The 13,389-nt window shown below is 36.8% G+C and overlaps 1 protein-coding gene across 1 annotated transcript; it reads right to left on the bottom strand.

Annotated features, from left to right (window-relative positions):
- Positions 1-12,524: 12,524 nt before the first annotated feature.
- LOC141480772 (ribonuclease H1-like) lies at positions 12,525-13,079 on the bottom strand. Its single transcript, XM_074171177.1, has one exon. The coding sequence runs from the start codon at positions 13,077-13,079 to the stop codon at positions 12,525-12,527; it is 555 nt and encodes a 184-aa protein (XP_074027278.1).
- Positions 13,080-13,389: the final 310 nt, after the last annotated feature.

Genomic DNA, 13,389 nt, shown 5'->3' with positions numbered 1-13,389 from the left:
TTCTAGCTCACCGTACTTGATAATCCTTCCCTTCATATATTTTTTCATGTCATAAACATATAAAAATGGTAAAACTATTACTGAGTGTATGTGTTCTTTATGGATGATATCATACACATATACTTATTAGTATTGTAATACTAATTGGCAACAAACTATATATAAGAAAAGAATATATAAAAATATACAAATCAGTTGAGTAAATCCAATAGTATAAAATCGGGACAAAAAATGTAACTAAATTGATTGATCATAAGAAAATTTGAGTAATAAATCAAGAGACAAAATGCTTTTCCAGATTATCCTAAACAGTATAATTGGCCCTGTCAAAAAGTATCATTTCAACTGCCCTTCTGAATCTGTTGAGCGCTCTTATTTCTTCAGTATGATCTGGCAGGTGATTGAGTAGTTTGATCCCATCAAATATAATACTTGAGTCTATGACTGAAGAGCTCGCGGGAAAAAGAGACTACTGCTGCGATTGTGGCTACGAGCATTTTATGTAGAAATGGGAGTCACACAAGCTGAATAATTTTCTTTATTGAGCATACAGTTTCCAGAGTGAATAAGGCAGCTACTATCAAGAAATCGTGAGGTTTGTAAAGAGGCCTCAACATATCCTTCGTAGCTGCTTTGCACATGTACCTATGTACTCCCCAGAAGACAATTTCGAATGTGATTTGGGGATTTATGAGAACAAAAACCACTTCGATGGGGATTACGTTCCGATTATAATCAGGGGTTAACCTATCCTCCTCCGTCTCACTTCAATCGTTAGTTTGTGCAGACTCTGAAACAAAACAAGTGACCGCTGATGGAAGTTTGTGTTTTAATTCGTGAATCAATTAAGCTTTTTTTGTCGCTCAGTGTACTTGGATCAGTCGCCGTTTGGCGACTGATGACGTTTCTGTGAGAAACTTTGACGTCAAGAAATTGGCAACTGACCTAATTATCATCGAAGAATCATCTTCAACGATGATACCCATTTCTCTTAATGAATACGTACGTGAACAATCAAAATTGTAGAATTTGAGACAATAACTATTCCTATGAAATCGAAAATTGTCCAATACATTCCGTGAAAGTAACTGTTTGGGGTAAATTATGGGCTGGCGGCGTCATCAGTTCATATCTCTTTGTGAACGACGTTGTCTAGGTCATCACTGTCAACGACGAGCACTATAGGTCGATGATTACTAACTTCTTTTGGCCTGAATTGGATGATCTGGATACCAACGACATGTTGTTTCAACAGGACGGCGCTACTTGCTACACAGCTCATGCCACATTGGATATTCAGCGCCAGTAATTTGAGGGCATGGACATCTTCCGTGTAGGTGATATAAACTGGCCACCAAAATCGAGCGATTTGACTCCCTTAGATTTTTTATAGGGTTTTCTTATATCGCAAGTGTATGTGAATAAGCCACAAACTTCCAGTCAAGGGAGCCGTGGGAGACACGGCATCAACGATTGTATATTCCACACATAATGGCATCAATAGGTCTTTCAAATGAATAAGAAATTCCATTAATATCCCACACACACTTTGTTTTATTTGAATCCAAATATAGGAAGCGCTCAATGAAAGACCATATATACTTTTTTCTACTCAGTTTGTATTTCGAACATTCGTTGTCAAATAAAATCAGATATCATTCACATGAGTTCTACTTTAAATGAATGGTAACAAATTGCACTTACATGGAACACTGTCATCCTCACTGGTATACATCGATGTTTCGCCGTAAGACACTTGCCCTAAGGCTCTTCAGTACCAAATTGGATAACATCATCAATTAATCACGCCTGAAAATATAACCCCTTCAATTGAAAAATTTTATTCGAAAAAGCTGTTATATACGAAAACAATATTGAGATTTGAAATCACAATCACTTACGCAACAAAACAAAAAAATCCATGTTTTCATAGTTGTAGCATCATAAAGAATACTAGTATCTCATATACACCTTAGGCGCTTCCCTCATATTACTATAATGATATTTCGATGTGAAATTCAGTCCAATTCATTATTCGAACTTGTATATCGATGTTTGTTGAAAATGGTTTGAATTTCTACTAGTTTTTTGGTGCACAATTGATATTTCACCCTGTATGTATGTCCATAATAACAATCAGTATAATTTAATGACAAGAAATATTCGACTGAATTAATCAATGCTAAATAATTAAGTTATACAAAGTAGTATCTACTAGTACTCTTTATGAGGCTGGAATGCTAAAAAATTTATTTCTTTTGTTTTGTTACGTAGGGGGCTGTGATTTCAAATCCGAATATTATTTTGAAATCAAAACAACTTTTTCAAATGAGCCTTTTTTAAAATATCGAAAATAAGGGCAGCTTACTCCTGATCAAAAAATTTTATTTTTTGTTCTTCCCTGTACACCGTCCGGAAATTTGGAATTTTGACAACTAAAATCCACGTTTGCCGCAATGCAACAGTTTTTATCAAGAATAAAATTTTCTGAAAAATGGATAATAAAAAAGTCTCCTATATGGTGCAAACTTTTTGAAACTTTTTGAAACTCACTGTATGAAGCAACCTGACGCAAGCTAAAGTTTCATTTTGGGATCCTCAAACTTCAATTTATCATCGATATTCAGCCCGAGAAATTGATAGTAATGTACCTTTTCAATAATTTCGTCACTCGCAGAAGAAAGTGAGTATGCTAGTTTCATCGATATTGGAGGATGACTTATTGCAGCCACAATTTTATTGAGGTCTTCGAAGAGAACATGTGTCCCTATTATGCCATAATGAAGTGATGTCGTCAGCAGATAGGGTGATTATTGCCATTATATCTATGAAAGCTCAATCGTTTATGTGAAGAAGGAACAAAATAGGACCAAGGGTCAAGCCTTGAGGTACATCACATTTGAGCATCTGACCACATATATACTTCCATATTATCTTGACTGAAGCTATGAAAATTAGTTTGACTTTCCATTTGTTGAAAACACTTTAGTTTCGTACAATTTTGTACTGGAATATTCAGTAGTAACACTAATATAGGCTGATTCACGGTGGATGGCACATTAGACGTTTCTGGTGAACCAGACAACGGATCACTTTGAAAATTTAATGGAGGGCATACTCGGACATTCTCTAGCCAACTAAAATATTTTCGACAATGCGGTGTTGCCGCTTCTATTAGAAAGCAGTAGCAACTTTGATTTTTCAAATCGAACACTCTGTATATAATATTATTTTTGGAATCTCCAATAATTGCCCGACAACTTTTCTTGATATTTCCCTATACCTATCTGTTACCGTTTTCGAAATAAAAATTAATTTCAATTTTTTTCTTAGAAAATCATGACTTCTGAAAATGCCGATATCTTTTAGTTAAGAAGTACTATGATATCGAAATTTGGTTTGGAGTTAGGTGATACTTGGACACTTCCCACACGTCAGCCTAATCTCCGTAACTTCAATACAGGGTGGTAAAAAAATACAGTTTTTTCGTTTGCTTGAAAAAGTTGCTGAAATTTGATTATTTTAAATGGAACACCCTGTATATTATTGGAAATTCGGAAAGCTGCTGAAATTTGCTTTCTTTCTATGTATATCATACCTATACCTAACTAGTCAAGTTTCGGACTTATGAACATTTATTTGTGAAAATGTCCCTTCAGAATGGTATTTCCATTCGGTATTTGGTAAGCAGGCCATGATTACTATTTGACAGTAGCGTTGTGACATTCTCCTATTAATATCGACATTTTCGTCACTTCAGAAGTTGCAAATACCTTCAAAACGATGGAACAAAACTATTCAAACGAAGTTCTTATGAATTTGTTTATTATTTTTGGACAGTGTGACAAAATTATCAGCAGAACATGTAGAAAGTTTTTTTCACTTTTATTTGTAACTAACCTTACTGCAGTTTCGTACTATACGGACATACATCAAACTAAAAATTATTGATTACATTAGCCCTTATATAGCAGCGCTAAAGGTAATGATAGAGGTACTCAGCCTAATCGTGTACCTGAATTTTGTTTACTTGTGACAATGTGGATATGCTAATTTGAAAATCGATGAGTAAAATAGAGCAATTTGATCATTTAAGGTTGCACCCGCAATTTTTATGCTCATGAATTTCCAAGGATTCCAAATAATTGAGTTTGCAAACCTTTTTTCCATAGTGCAAAATTTCCGTATCGTTCACATTCGGGAACTTGTGGTTGCATGCCAAGGAATGGTTTGAAAACGTCGAATCATTTTTACCTAATCTGAAGAACCTTTCATATTCAGCATACCATTTTGAGAAATTTCGACCACATTGTCCCACATAAACACTATTACACTCCGGACACTTAAGCTTATAAGCTCCAGATTTCTCCAAATTGTCCACTTTATCTTTGCCATTGAAAAGGAAATCAGATAACCTTGCATGTGGTCCTGAATGCCACTCTCATATTATTTTTTCTGAAGAAACCCGCAATTCTCTCTGTCCTTTTACTAAAATATGTTAGAGTTGACCATTTCTTTATTTCTGATTGTTTGATCTCGGGGTATATTAATCTGTAAGTGAATTTACGGCTTTATTTTCTGACTAACTTCTGAATTGTTTCTGCATTGAAACCATTATTATGGTCTATCTGTGTAATTATTTCAATTTTCCTAGCTAGATTGTTAGCAGACAAATGCACTGAGAATGCTCTGTGCAACATTGAATTGTAGGCTGCTAATTTATGTTTGTCTGGATGGAAAGAATCACTTGGAATGGTAATGTGTGTAGTGCTTCTGAAACAGGCGAGAATATCGCCTACATTTCTGTACCAAAAATGAATATGTTTTTACCCAGGTCGGAATTTACTATAGTGTTTTTTTATGTGTTTCAATACAACATCTCCACAACCCCCTTTCCAGAAGCCCTATCGCCGAGTTTCTTAAAACGCTCACCCTTATCTAAAGTTACACGGTAATCAAAGACATATCAAAGGAGACTCCCATCCGCGTGTAAGTTTGCATAAACTCGTCGTTTTTGTTTTACGACAACGATTGTTGGAGGGAGCTTTTTACTTGTCCGTGGAGAATTCAGAAGCAATCAAAATCATTGTCTCAGAAAGTTTCGGAGAGTTCCACGAGAAGTCAGAGCAGAATAATTTACTTGAAATCTGCTAAATACCATGAGGATTGTCTTAGCAGTTTGCCACGTGCTACGCTCGGGAAGTTGTTATTCGACAATGGATTCGCAACGGAAATTCATTCCATAGTTTCGTGTTCAGTCGCAGTCTGGTATGGACGTCTAAATACACAGGAATTCTTGCGACAATCGATATTTTAGTGAAACATTCCGAGATATTGTCCTGAGTTTCTCTGGACGATTATAATGAAAACGTATAACGCTGAAAGCGAAACTCGTATAGTGAAGTGTCTAGAGAACAGGATCAGATGTTGGCAGATAAAAATCGTATTTTGCACGCGCAAAAAAATCGTTTCACGGTATCATCAATTTTGAATAATAGCAGATTAACCAATCAACAGATTGCCATCAAACAAGCAGAGAGAGTCCTATATCTAGGGGTTACAATAGAATGTCATTTAAGATGGAATCATCATATCGATGAAGTAACTGAAAGTCAAGACCATTGTTGTATAGATTCAAATGTTTCAATAACATATTAGATACTCGTTCCCTCAAAACTCTATATTATGCTCTTGTGGAGTCACGACTGCGATATGGTATCCTTAGCTGGGGTGGTGAACTTAATACCCATCTTCAAAAACTTGAGTTAGTACAGAAAAAAATTCGAAAATAATTTACCAAAAAAAATATACGTATCCGTCAAAAAAGCTTTTTGAGTATGCAGCTATCCTAAGCGTCAGAAAGTTATATTTATACGACATAGCAATTTTCATAAGTTATAAAAAAAACACCTTCAGCAGTTAGAGCATAGTTATACCACAAGAAACAAAGCAAAAATGTTCGTACAAATACAGAAAACAGAAAAATCGGTGGGACAACGTTGTTTCAGATTTTTAGCAAAAAAATTCTATAACTTTCTAGATATGCATAAAAATAAGCTAATGAAAGTCAACTCGATACCACTAATAAAAAATATATTCAAAAAGTATCTCCTCAATATAGATCATAAAATAATATTAAATATAATTGATAACAAATAACTTATCAAAATTTCCCTACTTCCATCGCTATAGAAATGAACTGAATTTTTGATTCTCCTCTCATTGTCATTTACTTTTTCTCAGGTCCAGAATATTGTAAATATTGTAAATACTCACATTGGAAATACCGTTCGAAGATTATTTAGTAATACAATAAGTAAAGAATTCCCATGCACAACCTGAGGGTTTCAATGGGTTCTCTCGATGTTTATTACCTATATCTAGGACATTTCATTCAATTGATTGTTTTCTTTTTTTTGTATTCTATCTGAAATTGCATATGATGTATTGGAAACTCTTTCTATTGCTGGTACACCGTACCAGGGCCTGACCAGCGCATCCCGATACATTCGAGAGGGCGCGCCAGCATCATCAACCAATGACCACTCCCCACACCGTGGGGTAAGTGATCATTGGGTCCGAGAATCATGTGCCCTGAGCACACTTAGATAGATATATTCTCTGATCCGGTAGCATTAGCTTTTATGGAGTTGACTTTCATGTCAGTATCATCCATATTGATTTCAATTTGAAAGTTGAATTTTCTTGAAATTACGTTATGTTGTTCAGTCGCAATTTGAGTGACCGAAGTATTGAAGTGATTGTTAATTTCATTCGGATTAGAAGGATGTTCAAGAATATCTTTCCTGTCTTCACGATTGTGAAGTGTAATGTGCCCCTTAGATGTTAAGCATGTTGTTGATTTTTAATGAAATTCAAGTAGGCTCATTTTCTTTCCATATAGCAGTTGTCACCATGTTTCTCAAATTCTTATAGGTGTTCTAATTATCACTAGTTTTGTACCGTTTGTATTTCGCGAAAGCTGAATCTTTTAATCATGATCTTCAAAACGTTAGTCAACCAGGGAGCTTTAGGTTTGCTTATCCTCGTCGATAGTATGTTTTGGAATAACACACTCATTACCTTTCTGGATAATATTACAAGATGAAACACTCATTTCATTCATAACATTACTACTTTATATCAGGAAAGAGACCAATTTAGTCATGTCACGATGACAAGGCGTCATATTGTAATATCATTCAGAAATGTGTCCATAATCAACGTGTCCAATGGAACGCTGACGCTAAACATATTTCTTTGAGGAGCATGAGGAAAATCTTCCATCAACGGCTACATGACCCTTGTTGAAGTGATTAATACGTTTTACTAGCTCTTAGTCAGTGTGAAACCATCATTACACCAAATTCATTGTTTTATGTGAAATAAATGGAGTTTATAAGTAACCGTTAACGTAACCATAAAATACTCGACTTTACTGCCCTACATAATTCGTAACGACTGTCAAAACTAACGAGTTGTTAATCGCCAAATGGGGGAGATGGGTGAGAGGGTAATTACTACTCGGTCAGCAATGAACGATGACCCATAATTGACGATGGCGGTCGTTCTAGAGATATCAGGAGACTTTATGTCTATTCCATGGGTAACAAACCTCAAATTCTAGGTTTATGAGTATGAAAGAACATTTCTGTAGTAGATACGATTAAACTATAGGGTATTTGATTAGGTGCTTCCTATCTTCAAATTTAAATGAAACAAAGTGTCTGTGTGTTGAAAAACTTATTGATGCCATTATGTGTGGATAATGGCAATGTTTGAAAAATATTATGAAAACATGGAACGATAGATAGAAAAACCATAGAAGGTAACATAAACATGAAAAATTGGGCGATGCAAATTTTATTCCCTACAATGTCCGAAATGTCCAATGTATTCCTCAGTGGAATCAAAGCAATGCATCAAAAGTAAGTTTTTTATCCTCATTTTGAATGAATTTATGCCAAATGATTTCAATTTCGGTGAAGGTATATTGAAGAGATAATAATTCAGTGAATTTTTCTTGAATATGGTTATGTGGAACCTTTTTGATCTCAGGATATCAGCAATATCTCTGTACGTATCTGGACAAGCAGAAACAAGTCGATTTTGTTTACTCAGACTCTCAGAAAGCCTTCGATCAAATAGACCATTATATTCTTCTCAGCAAATTGACAAAATTGGAACTTTCTAACCAACTGCTTACTCTAAATAATATATAGTTAACAGAAAACAATTCGTCGAATATGGATTGTTCAAATCGGCTCAGTACGTAATTACATTTAGGGTACCACAAGGTTCTAATCTTTGACCTCTTTTATTTTTTATTTTTATTAATGACTTGGCAACCTCTTTGAATTTTCCTAGCCTACTATTTGCAAACGACCTGAAACTATATTATGAAATCGACGATATTACTGACTGCCAACGTCTACAACATGAATTAGATGTAATCAAACGTTGGTGTTGTAATCCTGTTGGAAATAAGTCGCTTTTTTATAGCTATATATGTACGATTGCTTAATGAGCATCGAGGAGTCTTTGTAAATCTCTGTTGAAACTTCAAAAATGTACAAACATGGCAGTGGCATTCTTCTGTGCTTAATAAACAGAGGTTGACAGTGTTTCACAAAGCCTAAACAGGACGAGATCCTGACGGCTTCTTTCTATAAACGGAAAATTGAGAGAAAATCCGATGAACCACCCCAGAGAATAGTAACGTAACTTATGTGCAAATGAAATAATGAAAAATATATTGTTCCGAGTGAATTTTTTTAGTATGGTTACAGTTTGAAGGTGTCCTAGGGCGAACAGAGCACTGCAGAGTTTACTTTTCAATTTGGTAATATGGGGTTTCTAAGATAGATCACCTCCCAGAGTAACTTCTAGTAGAGTTGCAGAATGAGTTTCTATGGCATTCGTAGGCGAAAGATGAGGAGACTGTGATTTATCGTTGTTGAGTTTGAGTTTATAGTTTTCACCGGAACCATATAGTTACTCAAGTCGTTACTATGTACTATAAATAGCAACAGTCCTACTATTGATCCTTAAGGGACACCATGCTCATTGTGTTTGAAATGGAGAATTTCCAATACTTACCGGTTGAAAGCGGTTTTCAAAATAAGTTTTTGTATCAGATTGAGGGTATCCCTAACCTCGTAATAGTTTTCAAGCAATATATCATGTGACACATCCACAGAACAAATAAAAACTGTCTGAAATTGTTACGTGATACTAGATTTTCGGCTGCTCTCAAAAGTCTGGAAATAGCTAAGTGTATCATGAGATCTATTAACAGTGAAGAGGATAGCTTTCTATATGAATCAATCTGTTGAGAGTGGCAACAACTTTCATGAGAAAACGTCTCGCAAATGTCTACCCAAAATCGTAGATGTGTGTTGGTATTACTTTCCTTCATCTCCTAGTTGGTGAAACGACGTCGAGAAAAGTATTGTCATTCTGGTGTTTAAGAAAAGTGCTTGTCTTTGAGATTGATGCTGTTCCATAGGTTTTGAAATGCTTTGAATAAGACCGCGCTTTGCTTTATATAGGTAAGGTTACAGAACATATCGTCACTTACAAGAATATTGTCAAATATGAATCAATCATGAAATAATTAAAATTCATTTGAGCGAATACATGAACTGAAAGATATTCCAACCTCAACCACAGTTTTCAGAATTACATCTTTTAATAATCCAAGTTCATAGACATCGAAATTGATACGATCACAGGATATAGAAATATAAAACAAAGTTTTCAAATAAATAAGTTCTTTCATTATTTGGATGGATGATGAATAGGTGAAATAGCCAATAGAATCTTCTCGTTAATAAGCCAAGCGAGTACTGAGTTACGACAATATTACTTTGAGAGAGCTTTTTTCATGATGATTTTGAATGATACCTTGGTGGATGAAGTTCGAAAGTATGCTTCTGCTAAATTTGTTTTTTTTCTGAAAATTGGTCCGTGAAAACTCACTTCGTGAATTTTTCACGTGCTTTCTCTTTAATTTCGCTTTAAAATTTAGATTTTCTGGAATCCTGCTAGGAATCGCACATTAAAAGGTTAAACCTCATCAAGCTTTATGTCGCCAAAGTTTCGACTTTTGGGGATGGACTACTGGTTAAAGAAAAGACAGATTTTTTTCAACAGACTTTAATAACTTATGATGCACTGTTTGGAACCTTTGGTGTAGTAATAAATATTACTGGAATTTTTTCCCCAACATCAAATCGTTATTCCTAACACCTCGACACGTGTTTCGATCACCAAGTGATCATCTTCAAAGAGAAAGATTAAAACTCATTTTTAATAATAGTAATAGCCTTCAATAAGTTTGACATCCAGTTGCATGTCCCAGTACCAATCACATTCCAACTCAATATCTATCTTTGGAGGGGAACTCCTCATCGTAATCAAATTCCGATCAATAATTATGAGTGACAAACTCTGTAATTATACCTTGCTATCTGTAATGCGCTTCCCATATGAGTAATCGAATCGGTGCCGTAAACTTGTTGGAGATTCAGGCAAATCGGAACTAGGACGTATTACTATCCATATGACATAAATCACCAATTATAGACGCCGTTATGGCAGTGAATAGATTCTGGCGATTTCATCGATTACCTGTCGTTAAAAGTCTTACTCATAGAGCTGAAGTTGCGATAATGGATTTGTGAGCTGATGCATTGTCTTGGTGATACAACACTTTTTTCTTAGCTTGCAGATGAAACGGTATTCGCCTACTCCGGAGCCGGTTCTACCTTTTGAGTCCACTGTTTTGCTTGTTCTTTTGTCTCGGGTGTGAAGTGATTTGTCTGCTTAAAATCTGTTTTTCCGTTAACCAGCTGTTGCACCCCTACGAACGACAACCCTCAGAAGTTGAAACTTGTGAGAGCTAAGAATTAACGAAGTCTTACCTTTTATTGTGTGATTCCTAACACGGGTTGTGGACGATAGCAAGTGAAAATTGATCGTTCAGACTAGGGCTTGAACCACCGACCAACACGGCAGTCAATTCGAGTGAGTGAACAAAGCACCCACGTCGAACCGCCTGGCTACCGACCGCCTGGCTATCGAGGGACCCATGTTTCATCCATGGTTAGGAAACTACGCAAAAAATCTGCTTTGCTGCTGTGAAACTTCGTTAAACACTCAGTTGAAACATCTCCACGTCAATGATTTCGTTCGAGTGTGAGCAAACGCGGCACCCTCCTAGCACACAGCTTTCTCATGTCTCAATTTACAGATAATATACGATGTACCGCACTTTTTGAAATGCTAAGGATGCTAGCTCGCGCACTTTCAATCGACGATCATTCAATACCGCTTTGTGAATTTTCTTCACCGTTTCTGGCGTCATCACATCATTTGGTCGACCACTACGATGCTCGTCTTGGCAGAAAAATCAAAATAGTGAGCTGAAAAAACAATTTTATTGAGCACAAAACTGAAATTACAATGAAATATGTTATTCCAAATAACATACAAGCAACAACAAAAAACTTGAACTATTAACACGAGCTGAAAAATTAAAAATTTTTAACAAGAAATGAAAATTGAAAATATGAAATTGAAAGATTCCAAACCAAGTTACTACACGACAATTCGATTGTTGGTATCCACAATCGTCTTCGGGTGATAACTGGACTTATTCCTTTCGAAGGAATTCCACGCTTTATTGGTTTTTAGCGGGAGCTGACCGTTTGGCGGGAGTTGGTCGTGTTCCGCTTGATAAGAAGTTTCCATATGTAACGTATATCTACGCTAGCTTGGCTGAATGCGTTGTTGGACAACATATATGCGGCTTCTTTGAATTTCCTCCTAAACCAGTGTTCCTCCTTGTGGATGATTTCAGCTTGGGCCCACTTGATGTTATGTTGATGAGCCCAAACATACTCTGCTATTTCGTATTTGCTGGTTTCTCCTCGCTGTGTGTGTTTTTTGTGCTCGGCAATGCCAACTTTCAATGTCCTAGATTAGATAAATGTGGGGCTTCTGTGCTGAACAGCCACTACACTGCGACCTTTGCAATTCTATTGAGTGTGCCCTCATGTATGCTAGACTTCCTTGTCTAGGCCCGTCCTTGTAACTAGACTCCATAGGCCATACCCCAAGTTCCCCATATATTGAGAGGGTTGTGGTTTTTCCTCCCCTGATGTTGCAAACCTTATCCTTGACAGACCTTCGCAATAGCATAGTATGTGTACGGAGGTTTCCTCATCCTCTTGGCAAAGCCTGCATAGGGCTGTGTCTGCCAGTCCGATGTTGTTCATGTGTTTCTCGAGTCTACAGTGTCCCGTTAATAGCCCGACCAGAACTCTAGTTGATCGCCTATTCAGATTTTGTAGGTACTCCGTGAATTTTGGCGATGGCTCTTTAATAAACTCTTTGGCCTGTCTCATACCCGGCGCCTTATTGCACCATTTTTGAGATTGTTTTTCCTTCCAGTTGCTGTTACAAGTTTTTCGCAGCGCTTTTGCTGTGCCACAAAAGATTTCTGGGCCAATGGGGGAGCATCATGCTCCTTCTCGTGCTAATGAATCAGCCTCTTTGTTGCCCTTGTATCCTGTGTGGCCTGGTACCCAGGCTAATGACAGTCTGTTTTGACTACCTAGTTCTTGTAGCTTTTCTAGGCAGTTCCAGACCAGTTTGGAATTGACCTGCATGGAGCTAATTGCTTTTATAGCTGCTTGGCTATCACAGTATATTGCAATAGTCTTTTTCTTAAACTCTTGCCTTAATAACTCTTCTGCGCAGTGACCTATTGCTGCTGTTTCTGCCTGGAATATCGTCACTTTTTTACCTAATCTCAGTGAGACTTTTGTCTTTGGTTTAGTTATATAGATTCCTGCTCCTACCCTTTCTTCAGTTTTTGAGCCGTCTGTGTAACAGGCAATCTCTGCATTTATTGGAGGTCCTCCCTTCCATGCCTCTCTGCCTGTTATAATTGTTTTGAAGTTTTTTCCGAAGCTATACTGGGGAAGCATCTCATCCGATGGCATTCCCATTATGGGGTCCAACTCTTTGTTTAGCTCGTTATACCTCTTACCGTGCAGCATGCTTATAGGCATTTGCCCGCTGGTCAGTCTACTGATGACTGACTTGGCTTTCCCTTAAATATATAGATGTAGTGGCGTTAGGTTCAGCAAGACTTCTAATGCGGTGTTTCTCATAGCGCCCGTGGCAGCCAGGCAAGCTTGCCTTTGAATGCCACTTAACCTTCGAATCGCCCCAGCCTGCTGAGTCTTTGGCCACCATACCACTGAGCCATATGCTATCATGGGTAAGATAACCCTGGTATATAGCCATATGGTCATTTTTGGTTGTAAACTCCAATTTTTTCCGCACATCCTTCTATACAAGTTGAAGGCTATCGTGCTT

The sequence above is a fragment of the Leptinotarsa decemlineata genome, unplaced genomic scaffold, assembly GCF_025532065.1.
Source record: "Leptinotarsa decemlineata unplaced genomic scaffold, Ldec_3_MD MMD2_tig00000008_RagTag_RagTag, whole genome shotgun sequence".
Classification (NCBI taxonomy): Eukaryota; Metazoa; Arthropoda; class Insecta; order Coleoptera; family Chrysomelidae; genus Leptinotarsa; species Leptinotarsa decemlineata.
The sequence above is the reverse complement of the archived record's forward strand: the minus strand, read 5'-3'. Positions and strand labels throughout refer to the sequence as shown.